Below are 24,601 nucleotides of genomic sequence, written 5' to 3' on the forward strand. Positions count from 1 at the left end.
CCCATTGATGGGTTTTACTGTCTTCGTAGCCGAGATACAGGGTGCTTTATTAATTTTGCCCGTTTCTTTCTGAGGCCATATCAAACGAACCACCCGGTATAATAATAATAATAAATGTATTTGTGGTCATCGACCTGAGTCCTTCAGCCAATAATAATATTAATATAGAATAATAAGTTTGATTACATTATGAAATTACAAAAAAAAAAGAGTTATATAATATAAACTTAAGTAACATTCAAGACGTTCAGTTCTTGCTATAGTGTGCATATGGGAAATTTTCTTTGTGAATGTGGGGGCGGATCACATTGCACCATATCAAGTACATCTTTCAAGTCTTGTAGTCTCTTCATGAATTTCTTATTTAGTTTTTCCATACGTTATTTAATCGGTTGTAATTTTGTGAATTCATATAAGACATCCTTAGGAGGGTTGTGTAGTCGGTTCCTGGGATGTCTCAGCCTGGTGACTGTTCTCAGAGATGATGTTTCAGCTACTTGCAGTATTTTCAACACTGATTCTTTACAATTTGCAAACAAGGGATATGCATATTCAATCATTGGCAGGCATATGGTTTTATATATTGTGGAAGCAGTTTTCATGTCAATGCCCTGGTCTTTGTAAGTTAAGCATCTAAATAAATAGAAACTGAAATAGTATACAGCAATAAAAAGGAAAACCAATGTAAAAATGAATCACAAAGTAATTTTGAAATAATTATGGATTCAATATTTTTGATAATTCATTGTTAAAAGTCACTTCAAACCACTTTCAGGTATCCAAGTTCTTGAAAACTTCACTTTTACGTTGAAAATTTGTGCAGTAAAATTGTCTGCGCGAAAATTTGAAGTACACGTCTCAGTTTAGTTTTTAGTGGTGTTTCCTAATATTAAAACAGATTTTCAAAATTCCTGTGTCTCGGCTACGAAGACAGTAAGACCCAATAAATGGGGTATCTCCAGAACCGCCTTGGTGCCACCTATGCACCTCTGAAGTATTTCCGTTTCCCAATGAAAAGACCCTTTATATTATTAACAAATTTATTAAAAAAAATTGTGAACCCTTCGTTTTTTCTCCAAATTCAATAATTTACTCCTTGCTATAATATCTATGTTTTACCAACAAGAAAAAAATTCAAATTTAAATAGCTCCTTCAGGTTCTTTGTCAGTTAGTATATCTTGATAAATATTAGAGTGATTTCAACAAGCCGAGAAGGGTTACCAACAATACGATTGCGGTTTTGGGCTTCTCAAGTCGTCCAACGTTTGTCAAAGTTTATCAATAGTCGAAACCTCTTGAATTGACACAACACTATTGAATAAATTATTCAAATAGACCCATTAGGCCTTGGTATGTCCATACACGCTTCACCAAGATGTGAGCACATCGATTCGGCTAGCTGCACCATGCGATAAAGCGACAGGGTATGGGGGTAGTTACCCCTGCGGGGGTATTGCGACAATATTCATGAGCTCTACGGAAGGGTAAGCAGACCTATTTGCTGAATGCTGCTTTTTCTGAACACGTATATACTGTTTTACATTTGCAAACTGATTGGGGACAAAGTCTCGATCTGAGGATATAATAGGATATGAACAATCGATTCCTGTGCATCAGTGGCGTCCGGCGAGGGTGATAGAGATCCTTGAAAACCTAAATCGAACATTTATGTAGATTTCTACCACCACACTCTACGTAATACACTAGGAGAATGAATTAAAGGATCAAAATAAAATTCGAAATTTTAAGCAGTTTTTCAAATGGCTGTATTTTCCACAACAATGGTCTTATCTCAATTTGAAAAGAAGCTTTTTGAAGCTTGAAGTTTAAAGTTTAGAGATCTTATGATGACAAAATTTTTCAAGCAACGTCTATTGCTCAATCCTAATGAATACAGTGTCTAAAATTTCTGCGAAATTTTTTCAGTTTTTATTTTTGGCCTACAGATTTGGAATATTTTTTTCCAACTTAACCACTATATGGATGAGATAACTTGTTCATTCAGCTTCAATATCCTCTCTGCAAAATTTCTATGCGAGCATTTCACGCTGAAATATCGAACTAATTGAAAAGAACCTTTTTGTGTTTAATCATCAATATCTCACCAATCAATGTTTGCACAGAAAATTTAAGGGATATTTTGAAATCTTGAATGAATTGTTGCTATGTTTTTCTCGGAAAAAATGTTTTTTCGTTCTCTACATTAATTTGAAAAGTTGATAAAAAAGGGACTTTGGAGGGTTTTTGGAAATGCAAGTGCAAAATATCGAAAAAAACAATCAATGTTGAGTGTGCGTTTTACAGTTCAATATCGCCACGAAAATCCCAGAGAATTTCAATTTAACCCATGGAGCGGTTTTTTTGTTTCATTCGATCGAATTTTTAAAAAATTAAAGGATCACGATTTCGATTAAAATGTTCATAATCTCCTACACCTGGAAATCAACATTGAATGACATTGTATGATATATCGTTGAATTCAGCGTTAAAAGTTATTTCGAGAAGTGTCATAAAATATGCAGGTCCCTATTGAAAAAAATGAGGTTGAGGGTGTCCCAGAGAGTACGAAACGTTGGATACGAAATCTAATCACGTCAAATTGAGCATAATTTACTGTCGAAAAAATAATTCCTGTAACATTTTTCGATAATATTTGAAATAAAGTGAGAAAAAAAGAAAAATCAAAATGACAGAATTTACTTTTCTTATGATATCTCAATAACCGGCCCTGATAATCTCGATTTATTTGAACTGCTTGACAATGCTTCTTACTCTTATGGTTTGAAAGTTACCAATACAATCCCATTAAAAAAGTGGCCACTCTGTATACCTCAAAGTGGGTGTTAAATACAAACTATCTACTTATATATTCACGAGCCGCTACTGTCGTGCATTCTGTAGAAGTTGACCGTTCAACTTTGAATTCGCACAATTCCGATTCCAGTCAGGGCTGTAATGGACGATTCTTTCGACTGCCTAAATAAAAGTTGGTCACTGAATTTGATTTTCCATATGAAGTTACTAAGATTTCAAATAGTAAATTTCCTTCGATAAATTTCTTTTATAAATAAGAGATAGTGAGATCGGGATGTTTACCTTTCTATGTAAATATCAATTAAAGTTATTCATGAAAATTTTTTAACAAAACGTGTAGAATACGTTTTAATTAATTTGGCTGAAGTATGCAGCCTAAGCAAACTTGTATACAATACACTCTGCAAAAAGTTGACGTTCTCAGCAAAATTTTACATTCTCATGCTCTAAATCCAATATCCACAATCAAAAGAAAAAAATCAACATGTATGATTTCAGATTGTTTTTCTGTTTCTTATACTCTCTTTTATTTCACTAATAAGTAAGCTATGAAATGTTTGTTGAATTGGGAACTTGAATGTTTCTCTTTCGAACTATACATATTTCATTCTGAAGTGAATGCTATTAATAGAATATATTGATTTTTTTGCTTTGAAAATAGAAAAAAATTGATTACTCATCATATATTTTTCTCAAAAGAATATATACAGGGTAAGTCTTTCACTTTTGCTAATTATATTTCAACAGTAGATTCCTGGGGTCAAAAAGAAATGCCAGAAATTCAAAGAACCCAACAATTACTTCAAAGTAATTTGAACACTCATTGAAGAATATTTGATTATTTTGAAGAATAAAAATATTCCTTATATTTTCTCGTATAATGCGTCATTTTCGAGTAATTTGATCCTAACAGAAAAAAAATTATGTGTGAAATTAAAAAAAAAAATATGGATAATTTGGCTAAATGCATCTATGTTTTCTAATATAGTGGCTCATGTCCAAGGTTAAAATGGTATATTATCCTATGGTTGGAAAAACTTCAATGTGCTGGTTTCCATAGGTGGCATAGTTATATATGTCTAACTAGGCCGAATCGGAAAAAATGGTAAAGGAAAATGTTTTCTTTCGATCTCAAAGGTCTACTGTTGAAATATATGTACAACCCCACCCTGTATATTAGAAATAATATACCGAAACAGCGAATTTGACCATACGATTTACTATTATTAGCGATAAATTAAAAAATTCGTGTTTACAAACAAATGAACCGCAATAATATCTAAATTGAATTGATTCGAAAAAAAAAAAAACATGTCTACCTATAATATGAGGATCACAACTCAGAGATTATATTTCATCATTTATTTGTTCGGCTTTGTTCCGTATAAAAAAATAATAGAAATGTTCATAAAACTTTTAAATCACGGATACCTCTTGGTTTCTGTTGTTTGTTGTATCCTCAGCATACATTTCACTCAACTTTACAACGAGAGGGCATATCAAGAATTCCATATTTTCCTTTTTAGATATGTCGAACGACAGACAGGGGGTTTCTATATTTTTACAAGGTTTGTTTTTTTATCATGCTCCTCTGTATTCTGTATGTATTGAAGCGCAACTGAATACATGTTACTGATGAGGATAGGACATACATAGGTACAAAAAGAATTAATTTATTTTCATTCGATTTAGCATTGGTTTATTATTTCAACATTGAATTTCATGTTTTCATACTGATAGAAATATAACAATCAACTTGACAATGGAGGATTTTCAGATTGAAGAAAGATAATAGTAATTTCCTTTACACAATGTTCCATTTTTCTGTGTGTTCACGTGGCCTCCATCTAATTTTGTCAAAATGTTTCCAAATATTTTGATGATTTGTGGCTCATTATTATATTAATATTACTAGTTATAACAAAAACATTTTTTGAACAACTTGAACGGTTTTCGAGATATGGTCTGATATATAGTCCAAACCATAATATCCATGAATTTTGTCGGGAAAAGTGGCTTACGTCAAAAATACCTCAGATAAATGATGACATGTGGGGTACTTTAAAATCAGAATTTCATGAAAATATGAGTCTGATATAACAATTGGGCATTCTAATTTTAAAAAATGGGATCGGAAAAGACTGAAAATCGATGGGGAGTATCTCAATCATTTTGAGATTTGCGGACGACATAGTACTGTTAAGCACAGACATCCATGAATTGAAATCGATGCTACACGACCTGAATGAAAAGTCAAAGAAAATAGGACTAAAGATGAATCTTGACAAAACGAAAATAATGAGCCATAGTCAGGAAGATATCACTATAGATAACATAAGCATAGAGAAGGTGGAACAATATGAATATTTGGAGCATATGATTAAAAATGAAAAAGAAAATCAAATATTGGAAATTGGGAGAAGAATACGCTTAGCATGGGCACCCTTAGGCAAACTCATCTTCGAGGACAAAAATTACAAGTTACAAGGCAGAGTGTGGAGAGATGGTCACAAAGTGACGTTTTGAAGACCTCCAGAGACAAAAAGAAGGATAGAAAGACCGAGAAAAAGATGGATAGACGACATAGTCGCTGTAGACGATAAGCAATGGATGAGAACAGCAAAAGACAGAGAAGCATGGAAAAAACTGGAAGAGGCCTATATCCGACACTGGATTAAAGAGAGCTGAAAAAGAAGAAGAATTAAAAAAATAGGGTGATATCGTGTTTCACCACTTTCGGACTAGCCTTTAGAGTCAAAAATAATTTAAGCTTACGCGCAGAGTACTTTCGATACCGTCAAAATTCGAATCATTTTTCTAGCCCTAAATTTACAAGAGTTATCGATCGATCGACCACTATTGACTCACCCTGTATCTTTCAGATAGTTCTTCGTTAGAAACAACAAAGCAAATCAATCTCCATTCGTATCAAAATTTATTTTTCGACATTGGGTATCTGATAATGCACGCCTTCAAACAAGCGTTGAATTCAAATCCCCATCCGTATATTTACTGGCCCCAATCTAATAAAATAAATTCGTTGGCTTTGGTGACAATATGCACTTGCGCCATTTTATTGGCGGATAGGGGGGGCACAGCAGTAAATATTAAAAAACATCCTCATAAAGATACAAACGTCGATTTATTCTCTGTCCCAGGAATCGCCATATCCAATCCGTTGATTCTGTTGCTCAAATTGCATGCCGATATATGTATCTGCAACGATTTCTCCCCAAAAAATAAATAGAAGGAGGAAACTGCCAATGATGAATGATGCAGATGGGTTAAAATCGCAAAGCTTTGCCTATTTTTTCGTGGTTTATTGGCTTATGAAAAAGTGATTGAGTTTCCATCGGATTTATGGAGAATATGTCTCTGCTTTAGGTTTCATCAGAGTGATGCTGAAATTTTCCCGGAAAAATTTCAGATAATTTCGTTAATCAAAGTAGGCCCTTCTACTCAAAAAAGGTTTATACCGTTTCAGCGATCAGTTCAAAAATCAGTACGAGTTTATGGGGTGTAGCTGAAGCCAAGACCTTCTTATTTCAGTTAGTTCTTCCTGAAAAGTTTCAATTTTAATTTATTTAAACTGTATTTTGTTTATTGTGCGTAATAAGCTGTGGATAATTACTTCAAAATATGCATTACTCGCTACCTTATAGAGTTTGGTAAAAAAATATAAATTATAATTAATTTATTTGTTCGTTTTTTTTACGAAATCCTAAACTATTCACTGAGACTGTAGTTAATCGCCTAAAAAACGCATTACGTACTACCTTCCTATAGCCATATATGGGTGTTGAAAAAGTATACATTTCAATTGATTCTATTTGTTCGTTTTGTTTACGAAAACTGTGCGATTTGTTTGCCGTGCGTAATATGCTATCGACTGAGGCTGTGTGGAGTGTGGTTTGCCCTAGGGATTGCCTGTTTTCTACGGTGGTTATAGGCAGTGTTACCAGATTCACGGATAAATCAGTAAATTTACTGATTTGGCCCTTGGTCTACTGATTCGCACACTATATCTACTGCTTTTTACAGGATAGCAAATCAAAATAAAAAAAACATTCTAAAATTTATGTAGACATGGAAGAATTTTGGAAAAAAGTGAGCACAATGCACAACGGCGACAATTTTGCTTCCGCCTTTTTTTTCCGAAACTGGAGGCTTTATTTTTAAAAGCTAGTTACACTACTTTCTCCCATCTTTCAGACAGCGTACGAAAAAACTGATCATCTTTTGAAGCGATCTACGAATCGATCCAATTTTTTACTTCTTCATAAGACCGGAAGTGCTGGTCAGCCAGGCCGTGTGCCATTGATCGAAAAAATAGTCCGAGAGAGCAACGTCTAAAGAATACGGCGGGTGGGGTAGGACTTCCCATTTCATATGTCTCGACCACTTTGGCAACATTGGGTCGAGCATTGTCATTCGGTGAAATCACTTTATCATGTCTCTCGTTGTATTGCGGCTTTTTGTCTTTCAATGCTCGGCTCAAACTAATTAATTGCGCTCGATAACGATCGCCTGTGATTGTTTCAGTCGATATTAACAACTCATAATGCACTACGCTTAGCTTGTCCCACCAAATACTGAGCATGTTCTTTGGAACCGTGAATATTCGGCTGGCCGTCGACGTGGAAGCTTGAATTAACCTATTTTTCGTCTCCAGTCACAATCCGATGCAGAAATCCCTTCCATATTTCCCTTCCAAGCTGCTGTTCTCAAGCAAACAAACGCCGTTCAACATTTCTCGGCTTCAACTCGTACGGCACCCAATTTACTTGTTTCTGAATCATTCCCATGACTTTTGGGAGTTTTGAAATGACTAGTTGCGTACCTCTCAATGATCCTGCCAATTTTTATTGTACACACGAGTCTAGATCAAGTAATGCCTTCAATTCTGAATCTTCAAAAACCTCTCCCACCGCCATGCTGGTCTTCGTTCTTGAAGCGTTGAAACCACTCTCAGCACGTTCTTTCACTAATAGTGGCCTCATAATAGATATTTGGGGGCATTCGATGAGCCTCAGCCGCAGATTTTCTCATATTAAAGCAGAAAATTAAAACCTTTCGCAAATGATGGAAATTTGGCTCGTAAGCTGTCATCGAGAATAACTTTTTGATGCAGACACATGTTGACTAATATTTCTATGGCATTATGTTCACAAATACCTGAGCTTATTGTATGATATCTACGATCTATTCATTTCGACTACCACTTACCGCTACAACCATCTATTGTAAAACGGCGGAAGCTAATATCAATTTTTTATACCTATATCGCATTATTGCTGAATACCTAACTATCCTTACCTACCCTACATCTAATGATTCCTACTGATTTTAATTTCATTGTCTACTGATATATGGCAACACTGGTCGTAGGTAAAATATTCAATGGAATACGATGTTGCTCTATTGGTTACAATAACGAGTTTTTAATGAACTAGTCCTTGTCGAACATATTAAATTGTCTGACCATAGGTACATCTATCAGACATAGAAACCTAATTTATTTATCTATTTCTTCGAATTGAATTGCTTGTCGACCGCAGACATTCTTCTTGACGTACATTCTTTGAAAACGGCTTCTGTCCGTTGTTTGTTTATAGGAGCTTGGCCATCATCCCTTATAACTGCGAAATGTCCAGCTTTCGTACGCCACGACCCACTTATGAGTTATAAAACGGCTTTTATGGCATTGATTTCAGATAAGGGGGGGTATATTAAGTAATCAGGATTGGACAAATGTTCCTAATAGGAGAAAAATAAAAAGGTTATCAAATCTTGCGTGACCCGTCATCATGAGATAGTTGTAATATATTTTTACTATCCACTCAAAATGCACTTCATTCGGCCGGCTGTAGTTCTGTCCTTTATATCCCATCGTAAAATAGTATCAATAAGGCAAACAGCTTGTCGAATGTGAGGAGTCCATCGGTTTTTCGGTAGAATGATTTGATCGCTTTGGAATTGAAATTAAGAAGTTGGGGAAGTCACCGTTCATGGAAGTCCGGATCTGGAATATCTTTTAAAATGTATCATCTGTGGTTTAACAAGAATTTAACTGCTGATTTTAAACTTATTTCTCATTGATGAAAAAGTAAACAGCACAATATTGAAAAAATTGTTTTCAAGGATTTAAATCCAGGATTCCTATGTAACTAAATTCCGCGTACAGGTGCTCTAGGCATTTTAACATTTTTAGTTAAACATCGACTTTAGATCTCCTCGAACATCTGGTTCAAATTTTTAAAACTACATCAATATTTATTTAAAAAAATTATTCACATGAAAAACCCTTCACGATTTTTTTCTACAAATTCAATCAATTACTCCTTGCTATACTATCTATGTTTCACAAAAAAAGAAAATTTCAATTTGAACAGCTCCTTCTCCATACATAGTTAAGACAGACAAAACAACCTATGTTTTCTTATTTCAATGCTGAACACTGTGGGGCAATTAGTCTACTTAAATTTTGAGAAGAATGGGCTTGAAAAATGGTTTCGTCGAAGAAAAAATTGAAAGAAGTTCAAAAATTTGTACAATAAATTTAATGGTACTGATTTTCATTTTTTGGGCAGGTTTTTTTTCTTTATTGAGTTAATATTGATTTGAGGTAGTTTGCCATTAACTTCACGAACATTTGCAATTACTTCTTATGTATACGCCCACTGTTTTATATTCAATTGGAAAATTATTCTGGTGTTAAATTCTTAAAATCTCACCAAATATAAATAATTCTTCGTCTGGAATATTTTTACAGTCCTCGCTTTGGAAAGTAAAAATTTGAAACACAAAAAACCGCCATTCAGAGATCTTCCTGGATGTATAAATAAAGAACTGCCAAAAAGAAAATCGTTTATTTTTAAGGAAAGGAAAAACGAAGTTTTGCTGTGAAATGATTTATGCGCTGGTGCAAATAAAATTCTATATTAAAATAATAAGACAAAGCCAAACGTATGCCGTCCAAATCTTTCCTGGAAAACGTGCGTGAAATTTGGTAGCATCACATTAATCCTTTAGCTTGTGAATGTAGAATAGAATCACCGAAGAATGGAAATGGAATCGGTTTTCCATGAAAATTCTCGATAGACGTCATTATAAAAATATAGATACTTGCAAACCAAATAGTGGAAACTATTCTAGCATTTGCAGCATACCTAAGGCCACTTCACTCTACAACTTCAATTAATATGGTAAATAGCTTCTAGACCGAATGGAAAAGGCCATTTTGCAGTAAGAAACGAGGAAGATTCAAACAAATAGATCGTATATCGTACTCGAGAAGTTTGAATACAAGATTCAAAGACTAAGTAAATACGAGCTCAAACAATATCCACTCCGTAAATGAGAAACAAACGTTGGAACCCCTGTAAAGAAAACATGTTTATAGGAAAACAAACTGCTTCCACAAATGAACTTTCAAATATACAATTTATAAAAGCGTGTATAAAGTTGCATCTATTATTATTGTTTCTGGGGGCGAGACGCTGTTGCTGGAATATATGGCGCTGAAAAAATTAAATTTAAGTCACGTTTACATATTATGTTTCAAAATAATAGCGTTTTATCTTCCCTCATATTTTTTTCGAATATTGAAATATGAATCGACGTGGATGGCTCGAGGAAACCGGAAAGGAAATCGATGTTGCATTTTAAAAGAGTTTCCATAATGCGCTTGTGGGTTTTTGGTATGAAGTTTTCAATTTCGCTGAGACCGATGCCTAGTTCCCTATCCTCCCTCGTTCATATTCATTTGGACCTGAATCAGCAACTACTTTGATTGGCCATTCATACTCTGCAAATATACTAACTGACAAAAAAAATGCAACACTCAGAAGGGGCTATTTAAATTTCAAATTTTTTTTTGTTGGTAAAACAGATCGCAAGGAGTAAATGATACAATTTGGGGAAAAACGAAGTGTTTACAATTTTTTTTAATAAATTTGTTAATGATAGGTTTGTCCACCGCGATTATTTATACACTCCCCAACACGTCTCGGCATTGATGCAATAAGATTTCACCTTGAAGAATACTATCCCAAGCTACCTGTACTTCATGTCTTATAGCCGCCAAAGTCCGTGGGGGCTGCAGTAAATTTCCAAGCCTTTTACCCATGTTGTCCCAAATATGCTCTATGGGCGAAAGATCTGGTGATCTGGGCGGCCATTGCAAAAGAATCACATGGGTCGCTTCGAAAAAGTTTGAACTAACTCTGGCAACATGAGGTCGGGCATTATCTTGCTGTAATATTGAATTCTTGAGCCGGTTTAGGTAAGGGAGAACATATGGATCCACTATTCCTTGAAATTAATGAAGCGCTGTCATGTTACCTAGAATAAATACTAAAGGTTACCTTCTTGAATGTGCAATAGCATACCATAACGCCTACTGTTCGGTGTACATGACGCTCAACTTCAAACTGAGGTTCACGCTTTTTTTTCTGACGTCGTTTAACCCTTCTTCAGTCATCATGTGCACCCAAGGAAAATCGAGATTCATCAGAAAAAACGACCTGATGTCATTCCACATTCCAATGTTGACGTTCTATGCACCACTGTAATCGTTGCCGGCGATGCTCAACCGTCAGAGGTAACGCAAGATGGGGTCGATAATGCTGCAGTCCAAAAGACCTTATCCTACGGTAAACTGTTCGGACAGTTACAGCATGGCCTTGTTCTCCTAACCATTCATCAGCCAAAGATCGAGTAGTCGCAAATCGGTCTCTAATGTCCATAAGTCTTAGAACTTCATTTGTGCCCCTTCGACGTCCGGTGCCTACTCTTCTTCGATTTTGAGCATTATCAAACCACGCTTGGCAACATCTAATAATGGTAGTTAGATTTCTGTTCGTACGGTTATAGATTTCTCGAAATGACAACCCCGCCTCCAGTAGACCAATAATTCGACTTCTTTCAAATTCACTCTGCTGGCAATAAATTCCGCGTACACGTGCTCTAGGCATTTCAACAATAAACATCGACTTTGGATCTCGTCGAACAGCTGGTCTGTTATAAAATTGAAAAACTTGCAATAAACAACTTCAATTTTTATTAACAAAAATTGTTTACATGAAAAAACCTTTACGATTTTTTCTCCACCATTTACAACTCCTTGCTATACTATCTATTTTTCACCAAAAATAAAATTAAAATTTAAACTGCTCCTTCCGGGTGTTGCAGTTTCTTCGTCAGGTAGTATATTCTTCACAAATATCCCACACCAATCGAACTAGACTCCAAAATTACATCTCGAAACCATAGTGTTTGTAAGTTTGACTACTCCAAGTCAACTGATCTGAATTCAATAAACCTAAAATTGTTGGGATACGGAGTTAGAGAGAACTGTTACAAGAAAGTGTCAGAAATTGGTCAATTAAACACAAAATATGTTGTATCCCCTTCAAAGTTGTTACCTTCCCAAATGAATCAATCATGTCTACATACTGAGTGTTCCTTAATTGGAGGTTAAAAGGAAAATGAGAGATTCCTTGGGTTTTCGAGATACAGGGTGTTTCTTGTAATCTTACTCTTTTGATGTTATTCGAGTAAATCGAATCATTATGAATCATTGCTTCTTATCGTGAAAATAAGCACCAAAAGTAATTATTCATTTATTCATCGCAGCTCACTTACTCAATTTTAATGATAATTTGGATTTCCGGAGGATTACAATATATAAAAATTCAGATGTAATATTCTTTTTACATTTTTTCAAACAACCAATGGAGCACCAAAAAAGGTCTGGAGGAAAAAGTTAGCACTAATCCATAATAAATACAATCGTGCAATAAAAACTCGTATATCACTTGATGTGAACTCCGAATTAGAATACTTATGCCAAATTCCATTCGAATATATCGTAATATGAGAAAAAAAAATTTTTTACAGGTTCATGTTTGCAAGATCCTTTTTCTTGAAATTATCTCTTATTATCGTTTGTACCTCCAGTTTAGGAGCAACTTGATATTGAATCGAAATATCTTCCACATTTCTATAAATTTAGCATCATAATAATCTGCACCAGCATCGAATTTAAATTCATTATCATTTCCTTAAAATGTTTTAATCCTAATGGAAATAACCCGTTGCCTCCCACAACATTATAATTCTCTAGAAAAAGCAATTTCCAAACAGACAAAAATGATTTTGCCAAGCCAAAAAAATTCAGGCCAGTTCATAAATCAACTTAGACACATTCGAATTCATCAATTGCTTAGTCGTTCGCGATATTTAATACAATCCATTAGAATTTGAAAAGTCAGAGAAGAAGACGAATTGCTCTCTTCAGAGACGTATTGTTCGAAATTTGAATATGAAACTTCGGTGTATGTGACTGAAGTGACAGTTTGAAAGGGAAATATAAAGATAATTCGATTTGTATACTGAATTCCCATGTTTTCCTATTAGTGGAATGAAAAATTGCTATAATAGAAACAAACTAATTGATTTTCAGTCTACCGAAGGTAAGGTTAACAATTCCTTATCGATGGAAATCAGCATAAGTAATTAGTTTGGACCGTAGATGGTTCTATACAAATTCAACTTCCTCTAATAAAGGGCAAGCGTTGAGAATGCGCGTGGCGCATGCGTAAGTTGAAACTTATAGGTAGATCATTGTTTTTCAAAACCGAGAACAACGTACTGTATAGAGCTGAATATTTAGCAGCGAAGGGCTAGTAAGCATAACGCCCCAACCAAAATTTTCAATCAATTCTTGTAGAAAACGAAGTCTGTTCATTTTCCCATCTGTTCCCATCTTTTTAAAAAAAAATTTAAAATAAGATTTTTTCAAAGAATAAAATTAGTAAAACATATTTTTTTTGGCAGAATTCGATTTTATTATTCAACATAGTTGCCTTCTAAGGCGATACAGCGATTATAACGATCTTCCAACTATTCGATACCATTTTTGTAGTACGATTTTTCTTTCGCTTCAAAATAGGCCTCAATATCGGCAATTACTTCTTCATTGGCGCTAAATTTCTTTCCAGAGAGCATTCTTTTGAGCTCTGAGAACAGGAAAAAGTCGCTGAGAGCCAGATCTGGCGAATACGGAGGATGCAGAAGCAATTCGAAGCCCAATTCATGCAATTTTGCCATTGTTTTCATTAATTTGTGACACGGCGCATTGTCTTAATGAAACGACACATTTTTTTCTTCAAATGGGGCCGTTTTTTGACGATTTCATCCTTTAAACGATCCAAAAGCGCTTTAAAATAATCGCTGTTGATGGTCTGGCCTTTTAGGTGGTAATCAATGAATAATATACCTTGCGCATCCCAGAATACTAGTGGCATAACTTTGCCAGCTAACTGTTGTTTTTCTTCGCTTTGGGTTCGGTTCATCGTGTGCAGTCCACTCAGCTGATGTTTCATTCATTGTAACATATCGACGCAAAAATTCAGGTTCATTGCAGCTTCAAACACTGCTCAGAATCATTAAAACGTTGTTGCTTTTGTTCGATTGTGAGCTCGTGCGGCACCCATTTTGCACATAGCTTTCTCATTTACAAATATTCGTGAATGATTGATGTACAGGTTCAGATGATATCTTCACAATGTCAGCTATCTCGATCAGTTCCACTTTACGGTCATTTAAAATTATTTTGTGGGTTTTTTGATTTTTTCGTCGGTGACAGCCTCTTTTTGGCGTCCACTGCGTTCGCTGTCTTCGGTGCTCATTTCACCACGTTTAAACTTAGCATACCAATCAAAGATGGTTGATTCTGCTGGTGCAGACCCCGGAAACACTTCATCAAGCCAAGATTTTGCTTCAACTGTATTTTTCCTTTCGAAAAGTAATATTTTATCAGCACACGAAATTCTTTTTTCCATCTTTTTTCAAATAACAAAAATAGCTACACTCACATCGCAATATCTCACAAACTAAGGCTCGGACAGCTGTCAAATTTTGACACATATCGTTTGAAGGTTGGCACTAACTAAAAATCATATGGATTTTATACTAGCACCGCCATCTGTGCTTCAGACGGGGGGACTTTTCAATTGGCCTAATACATTTCAATGGTATCAAAGAACGCAATTGGCTCAAAAATGACAAGCGCCCAAAAACTTCTGAAATTTCTCATTTTCGTTTCACAAGCGTTGAGATGAAAAATTATAGTTTGAGATTTCTTATTTTTTCTCTATTTGTGGTACGGTTCAAATCATTTATTATAATGAAAACATACAAACTATCATAGCAGTTAAAAATAGTAATCGGGAAATTCTATATATAGCGAAAGGGCGATATAAGAAACCTATTTGTATTCTTTTTACATCCGAGAAAATTGAAGAATGAAAGAACTGAGCTATGCAGTCAACAGCTAACTTTTCCCCCACAGCAAAGCATGTACCGGTGTGAATTTGGCAGACCGTTTCCAGCAGACTGTTTGACGGAAACACCCGAAGGCGGTGACCAGTGGCGTGCGGCAAAAAGACGATTTATTATGGAACTATTCACTAGATCGGATAGAAATTCAGGAAGTGGGTTCCGTATAGTATTCAGAGTATCCGTTGGAGGAAATATTGATTTTCTATAGATCTCGGGATATTTTAGCAACGTTTTTATTCAAAATATCATCAGACTAACTTGAAAAATTCATATCTACGGAAGTACGCGTCGGAGCACAACCATATTTGGAATGTAGATTACTATTAACGATGTGAATGAACTGTGAAAAGATGATTGACTTCCCTTGGGATCCAGGGGTAGTTTTTCCAACCCTTATATTTCGAAAATTCGTAACTCTGAAAGTACGCGTCGGAGCATAACTATATTTGGAATGTAGATTACTATTAACGATGTGAATAAACTGTGAAAAGATGATTGACTTCCCTTGGGATCCAGGGGTAGTTTTTCCAACCCTTATATTTCGAAAATTCGTAACTCTGAAAGTACGCTTCGGAGCATAACCATATTTGGAATGTAAATTACTATTGGCGATGTGAATAAACTGTGAAAAGATGATTGACTTCCCTTGGGATCCAGGGGTAGTTTTTCCAACCCTTATATTTCGAAAATTCGTAACTTCGGAAATACGCGTCGGAGCACAACCATATTTGGAATGTAGATTACTATTGGCGATGTTAGCAAACTGTGAAAAGATGATTGACTTCCCTAGGGATCCAGGGGTAGTTTTTCCAACCCTTATATTTCGAAAATTCGTAACTCTGAAAGTACGCTTCGGAGCATAACCATATTTGGAATGTAAATTACTATTGGCGATGTGAATAAACTGTGAAAAGATGATTGACTTCCCTTGGGATCCAGGGGTAGTTTTTCCAACCCTTATATTTCGAAAATTCGTAACTTCGGAAATACGCGTCGGAGCACAACCATATTTGGAATGTAGGTTACTATTGGCGATGTAAATAAACTGTGAAAAGATGATTGACTTCCCTTGGGATCCAGGGGTAGTTTTTCCAACCCTTATATTTCGAAAATTCGTAACTCTGAAAGTACGCGTCGGAGCACAACCATATTTGGAATGTAGATTACTATTAACGATGTGAATAAACTGTGAAAAGATGATTGACTTTCCTTGGGATCCAGGGGTAGTTTTTCCAACCCTTATATTTCGAAAATTCGTAACTCTGAAAGTACGCGTCGGAGCATAACTATATTTGGAATGTAGATTACTATTAACGATGTGAATAAACTGTGAAAAAATGATTGACTTCCCTAGGGATCCAGGGGTAGTTTTTCCAACCCTTATACTTCGAAAATTCATAACTTCGGTAATACGCGTCGGAGCACAACCATATTTGGAATGTAGGTTACTATTGGCGATGTAAATAAACTGTGAAAAGATGATTGACTTCCCTTGGGATCCAGGGGTAGTTTTTCCAACCCTTATATTTCGAAAATTCGTAACTCTGAAAGTACGCGTCGGAGCATAACTATATTTGGAATGTAGATTACTATCAACGATGTGAATAAACTGTGAAAAAATGATTGACTTCCCTAGGGATCCAGGGGTAGTTTTTCCAACCCTTATATTTCGAAAATTCTTAACTCTGAAAGTACGCTTCGGAGCATAACCATATTTGGAATGTAAATTACTATTGGCGATGTGAATAAACTGTGAAAAAATGATTGACTTCCCTAGGGATCCAGGGGTAGATTTTCCGACCCTTATATTTCTAAAATTCGTAACTTCGTAAATACGCGTCGGAGCATAACCATATCTGAAACCATATTACTATTAACGATGTGAATAAACTGTGAAAAGATGATTGACTTCCCTAGGGATCCAGGGGTAGTTTTTCCAACCCTTATATTTCGAAAATTCGTAAGTTCGAAGTATACGAATATAGATCACAAAACTTTCACTTTCACTTGAGTTGTTGAAATAACTATGAGAGATGATCACTAAACGACACTGAAAGAAATTGACGAGTTTTAAACAATATTTTTGTATGAATCTGGCCTACCAAGCGCTTGCGTCAACGATGGTTTTTTCATTGTTTTACAACAAATAGGCAATTCGTCCAGAATCACGTACAACTCATTTTTTAAAGATATTTAAAAGAGAGGTGTCATAAAATACGGGCTTTTCCTTCAAAACATTATCGTTATTTTCGAATTCATTTCAGACCTTTCTATTTGACATGTTTTGCATTAGGTTCTCCCATAATTTGTTTTCCGATAAATGTATTTTCTAAATTTCTACCTGCACTCCTCAAATATAATTTAGGGCAGTCTAGACAATTATGTTGGTAAATACCAGAAAATTGAAGAATTATTCATTTGGATTTGATGGTTTTCTATTAATTTCTATATTATTTCTACTTCAGATACATCATCTTGAAGGCTACAATAATTTCTTTGAAAGTAGTGATTTCAATTGCATACTGATATTTTCAGAATAAGTTAACATATCGGTTTTATGATAAATCATAACTTAATGAATGTATTTCTCTCAATGTATTCTGCAATTCCTGTTGTTATATAATTATTTTTTCGATCAGACTTGTATGGTATCAATTATTATATGATATTTGTTTCATAATATTTTTCTTTTTTTTTTCAATTTATTTTTATTTATAAAAATATAAATAAAAGTACCAATGTAAAGAAAATTGCTATAAAATTTCGATTCAATTTATGGAATGTTGAATAAGTATGCATTTTGATTTCGTTAATGGTTGTAGATTTAATCAAAATAACAAAGACTGATTGTCTTGTTGTATGAAATGATTTTTAGCGTCGTCGTTCATTATTTATAACCCAGCATCATGCATTGCTTCGGTCGGCAACTTCTATATAGAAAGAATTTCTTAGGGGTTGTTTGTCAAAGATAACCATAACATTCAAATTTTATTGTCACCACGTGTCAGGTAGATTTTCAGTAGTTGAACACTATGGTACAAAAGAAATATTATAATTTTTTTGTATAAGGTATCATGGTTGAGCACGTTCCAAAAACCGACAAAGTTGCCAACCGATGCTGCTATTGCTCTGTCGGGTAAAATAACATATTATGTAACTAGAAAAACGTTTTATTTCCGTAAAATGAATGTTTTGTTACTGAATTGTATCTTCTTGATCAAGTTTCAAATAAGGTAAAAACCCACTTATACTTTCTGGAAATGACATTTTTAGTTATAATTGAAAATCAATAGAAACTATTCGATCTATACTTACCTTAGAAAACTTGAAAAAAATGAATGTTCCCCTAAATCTGATACTGAAACAAGATTCAAACCAAAATTTTTGAAACAATCTGAATCTACCGGAACATATCGATTTTTGGATACGAAATCAATCGATCGCATTGAAAGTGGAGTGGCAGCCCTCCGAAAACAACAATCTGGCCCCGGTATCGATTCACACCGTTAATAGTAATCTACATTCCAAATATGGTTATGCTCCGACGCGTACTTTCGGAGATACGAATTTTCGAAATATAAGGGTTGAAAAAACTACCCCTGGATCCCTAGGGAAGTCAATCATCTTTTCACAGTTTATTCACATCGTTAATAGTAATATGGTTTCAGATATGGTTATGCTCCGACGCGTATTTACGAAGTTACGAATTTTCGAAATATAAGGGTTGGAAAAACTACCCCTGGATCCCTAGGGAAGTCAATCATCTTTTCACAGTTTATTCACATCGCCAATAGTAATCTACATTCCAAATATGGTTGTGCTCCGACGCGTATTTCCGAAGTTATGAATTTTCGAAATATAAGGGTTGGAAAAACTACCCCTGGATCCCTAGGGAAGTCAATCATTTTTTTACAGTTTATTCACATCGTTAATAGTAATCTACATTCCAAATATAGTTATGCTCCGACGCGTACTTTCAGAGTTACGAATTTTCGAAATATAAGGGTTGGAAAAACTACCCCTGGATCCCAAGGAAAGTCAATCATCTTTTCACAGTTTATTCACATCGTTAATAGTAATCTACATTCCAAATATGGTTATGCTCCGACGCGTACTTTCGGAGATAAGGATTTTCGAAATATAAGGGTTGGAAAAACTACCCCTGGATCCCAAGGGAAGTCAATCATCTTTTCACAGTTTATTCACATCGCCAATAGTAATTTACATTCCAAATATGGTTATGCTCCGAAGCGTACTTTCAGAGTTACGAATTTTCGAAATATAAGGGTTGGAAAAACTACCCCTGGATCTCTAGGGAAGTAAATCATCTTTTCACAGTTTGCTTACATCGCCAATAGTAATCTACATTCCAAATATGGTTGTGCTCCGACGCGTATTTCCGAAGTTACGAATTTTCGAAATATAAGGGTTGAAAAAACTACCCCTGGATCCCAAGGGAAGTCAATCAACTTTTCACAGTTTATTCACATCGCCAATAGTAATTTACATTCCAAATATGGTTATGCTACGAAGCGTACTTTCAGAGTTACGAATTTTCGAAATATAAGGGTTGGAAAAACTACCCCTGGATCCCAAGGGAAGTCAATCATCTTTTCACAGTTTATTCACATCGTTAATAGTAATCTACATTCCAAATATAGTTATGCTCCGACGCGTATTTACGAAGTTACGAATTTTCGAAATATAAGGGTTGGAAAAACTACCCCTGGATCCCTAGGGAAGTCAATCATTTTTTCACAGTTTATTCACATCGTTAATAGTAATCTACATTCCAAATATAGTTATGCTCCGACGCGTATTTACGAAGTTACGAATTTTCGAAATATAAGGGTTGGAAAAACTACCCCTGGATCCCAAGGGAAGTCAATCAACTTTCCACAGTTTATTCACATCGCCAATAGTAATTTACATTCCAAATATAGTTATGCTCCGACGCGTACTTTCAGAGTTACGAATTTTCGAAATATAAGGGTTGGAAAAACTACCCCTGGATCCCAAGGGAAGTCAATCATCTTTTCACAGTTTATTTACATCGCCAATAGTAACCTACATTCCAAATATGGTTGTGCTCCGACGCGTATTACCGAAGTTATGAATTTTCGAAATATAAGGGTTGGAAAAACTACCCCTGGATCCCTAGGGAAGTCAATCATTTTTTCACAGTTTATTCACATCGTTAATAGTAATCTACATTCCAAATATAGTTATGCTCCGACGCGTACTTTCAGAGTTACGAATTTTCGAAATATAAGGGTTGGAAAAACTACCCCTGGATCCCAAGGAAAGTCAATCATCTTTTCACAGTTTATTTACATCGCCAATAGTAACCTACATTCCAAATATGGTTGTGCTCCGACGCGTATTTCCGAAGTTACGAATTTTCGAAATATAAGGGTTGGAAAAACTACCCCTGGATCCCAAGGGAAGTCAATCATCTTTTCACAGTTTATTCACATCGCCAATAGTAATTTACATTCCAAATATGGTTATGCTCCGAAGCGTACTTTCAGAGTTACGAATTTTCGAAATATAAGGGTTGGAAAAACTACCTCTGGATCCCTAGGGAAGTCAATCATCTTTTCACAGTTTGCTTACATCGCCAATAGTAATCTACATTCCAAATATGGTTGTGCTCCGACGCGTATTTCCGAAGTTACGAATTTTCGAAATATAAGGGTTGGAAAAACTACCCCTGGATCCCAAGGGAAGTCAATCATCTTTTCACAGTTTATTCACATCGCCAATAGTAATTTACATTCCAAATATGGTTATGCTCCGAAGCGTACTTTCAGAGTTACGAATTTTCGAAATATAAGGGTTGGAAAAACTACCCCTGGATCCCAAGGGAAGTCAATCATCTTTTCACAGTTCATTCACATCGTTAATAGTAATCTACATTCCAAATATAGTTATGCTCCGACGCGTATTTACGAAGTTACGAATTTTCGAAATATAAGGGTTGGAAAAACTACCCCTGGATCCCTAGGGAAGTCAATCATTTTTTCACAGTTTATTCACATCGTTAATAGTAATCTACATTTCAAATATAGTTATGCTCCGACGCGTATTTACGAAGTTACGAATTTTCGAAATATAAGGGTTGGAAAAACTACCCCTGGATCCCTAGGGAAGTCAATCATCTTTTCACAGTTTATTCACATCGCCAATAGTAATTTACATTCCAAATATGGTTATGCTCCGAAGCGTACTTTCAGAGTTACGAATTTTCGAAATATAAGGGTTGGAAAAACTACCCCTGGATCCCAAGGGAAGTCACTCAGCTTTTCACAGTTTATTCACATCGTTAATAGTAATCTACATTCCAAATATGGTTGTGCTCCGACGCGTACTTCCGTAGATATGAATTTTTCAAGTTAGTCTGATGATATTTTGAATAAAAACGTTGCTAAAATATCCCGAGATCTATAGAAAATCAATATTTCCTCCAACGGATACTCTGAATACTATACGGAACCCACTTCCTGAATTTCTATCCGATCTAGTGAATAGTTCCATAATAAATCGTCTTTTTGCCGCACGCCACTGGTCACCGCCTTCGGGTGTTTCCGTCAAACAGTCTGCTGGAAACGGTCTGCCAAATTCACACCGGTAAGCATGTGACCATCTGACCAATCTAATATTCTTTGTGTTTGTCTCAACAAAAGAGTTTAATAGACTAACAGAATCGATTTTACGGACTTCCATTTGTGTTATAGTCATTTAGAGACGTTGTAATTAGATTTCAATTGAAATTCTCTGACCGTAAGGAACTCTCTTTGTTATTATGTTCTACTTTTTTACACATTCCAGATCCCAAATGAAATTAACGGAAAAGGGTAAATTTGGTTAATTGAACATGAAGAAAGGGCCTTCGGGGCATAATCAGCGGGATTTTTCAACATGCCATCAGCTTGAAAGAATGGAAACATTATAAATTACCCAAAGAAGTACATCTGTTGATGAATAGGGATATATGGCACCAGTGGACGTGTTTGTTATCTTTAAAACCTGGCTTACTTCATTGTGAACTGCATATCTACAACATTTTTTTCATACTTTAATCGTTTGTCCATTCAACTGCATTAAATTAATATTCTTACAGGGTGCGCCAACAATATATAAAAAAAAATGCTTTTTCATTCTGAAGGCCTATGACTTGGTTTGCCTTAGAACTATGTTCCATATCGTATTGTGCGAATGTTTCATATCAGTTTTTTGGCCTGCCATATTATCACTAATGTGTTTAATTTTCCGAAATTACATTCAAATTTGGAGTTATAGGAAATTTTTTTGTAAACGTTCCCGTAAAATCGATACAGAAGGTGCGCTCATATTGAGATACAAAATGTTTTGTCAATTATATATTGGATAATGCGTTGAATAATTGATTATTTTCCATTTCAGAACATCACCATATATTTGTGGGAGATTTGAGTCCAGAAATAGAGACACAAACGCTCAAAGAAGCATTTGCAGCATTTGGAGAGATATCGTAAGTTCACCTTTTTTTTATTTTTCATAGTGGTTATAGTTCATAAGTATTAATTTGAAGTTGACAGAACGGAATGTTATGTTAAATGGAAAAATATAAGCCGTTACTAATTTTCGAGTCATAACCAGTCTGCCTGGAAATTGTAACAGATTCTACAACTATATTGAGAGGAGAATCAGATTACTGAAGCAAAATTGGAAATAATTGATAGCTTTGCTAATTTAGATGCGAGTTGCATAACCAGAAGGTTTTCTGAAAGTTTTAAGGGGACTTAAATTTCAATTTGCCGTAGTAGATTTGTATTTTTAATATTCCGTTCTAATTTTTATCGTGACGGGGAAGTTCCTAAGAAATATAATTACTTCTAGTGTAGGTGAGGTCGTTATCTTGGAATCGAAAACGAAGGTAAATCTAACAAAATGAGTTGTTACCTTAGTGAATTCGGTAAAACTGTCAGGATCTTGAACATTCTTCATTAAATATGAAATTTTTTACAGAGCCATTAGGCTTCATAATTGATAATTTATTGGCCTGCTCAACATTTTTGCACTCTTGATCCTTGAAAAGGAACACTTTCAGAATGTTTCTGTTACCGCCGAATGATTCGTTATTGCTTAAGATTTTAATAATACTGTAACTACAACAAAGCCTACGTAGAACTCAAAATTCTTACTAGCACAAGGTCTAATAGAATTTGTATAGTTTCCAAAAAATGTGAGATGTAAAAAAAATATATATAGTGGATCTTCGTTCATCAAGTCTAATATAATTCGCGAAATTTCTCGGTTTTGATGCGTATTCTAATTTCTAATGCTCTGGTTTCGTAGTAAGCCTTTGCAGCAGGCAAATGTTGAACCCTCCTCACAATTGCCCTTCGTAGTGGTAGGAGAGTTATATCTGCAGAGAGAACGGGTACATAAAGGTGGATTCAAGAGGCAGAATAAATAAACTGGGAAAATTTTATGAGGGTCATTAATGCCGCGTACAAAATAAAACAGAAACCTATATACTCTTTACATTATATAAAATTTTAGCATCAGAGGAAACTTGTGCAACGGTATACTCATAAAATGGACTTATTCGCTGGCTTGTTTTACCCAAAAATTCTGACAGCTATTAAAGATCATCGCCCAATTCGTTCAACCGTAGACACACTGTAGGTTCAACATTCGAGAAATAACATCATAAAAAGGGCGAGAAAAACAAATAACCCGGAAGTGATAGCTTTGATGTGTTCACACTATTGGTTATAAAAGAACATTTTTTGAATAAACTGCATGCTTTGTAGTTTTTTAATTAATATTATGTCTTTTCACCTAAACAAAATATCTTACATTGAAAGATTCGCAGAAATTTGAAATTCTTATAAAAATATGTATATCCCAAATGAACACTGTGCTATGTTGGTATTTCTTTTCTCTAATTCTGAGGCTAATCCTTTCTTTCTATATTTGTCAAACGTCCTATTGATTTCTGAATTGCATGATCCAATATTTAGTGTTGAAACAAACAAAAATGAATCAGACATGGAATTTCAAAATACTCGACCTGAAATCATTGAATCTGTTCATACAATAACCAAAATTTTACCATCTCAGAATTGACTAGACAAAAAATGAAGACTACTCTCTAGGCTATCCGACAGGCAAAAAAATCCAAGGCATGTCATATGAGAATATGCACGCACATTTTTTAAAGGCCATTTTTAAATGATTGGAGTGTCTTTCGGGCCATCTGTAGAGTGATCTGTAAATTTGCAGAAGACTTGAAAACTTTTCGGGAATGTAATGAAAAATAAATCGTACAATTATCTCGAACATTTTTCACGATATGAGCTTTAATTTAAACCATTGAAACCATGAAATTTTTCAAAAAAAGTGGCCTACGTCAGAATTTCATGGAGATTATGAATATGATATGAAAAATGG

The 24,601-nt window shown here is 34.9% G+C and overlaps 1 protein-coding gene across 6 annotated transcripts in view; it reads left to right on the forward strand.

Moving 5' to 3' along the window:
- The window catches only part of LOC123686716 (nucleolysin TIA-1), a 446,243-nt gene that overhangs the window by 372,925 nt on the left and 48,717 nt on the right, over positions 1-24,601 (forward strand). For all 6 annotated transcript variants that reach the window (XM_045626957.1, XM_045626958.1, XM_045626959.1 and 3 more), the window contains one exon: positions 22,586-22,673. In XM_045626957.1, the coding sequence (XP_045482913.1) occupies positions 22,586-22,673 (88 nt within the window). The remainder of the gene's footprint in view (positions 1-22,585; positions 22,674-24,601) is intronic.

This window comes from Harmonia axyridis, chromosome X (genome assembly GCF_914767665.1).
Source record: "Harmonia axyridis chromosome X, icHarAxyr1.1, whole genome shotgun sequence".
Classification (NCBI taxonomy): Eukaryota; Metazoa; Arthropoda; class Insecta; order Coleoptera; family Coccinellidae; genus Harmonia; species Harmonia axyridis.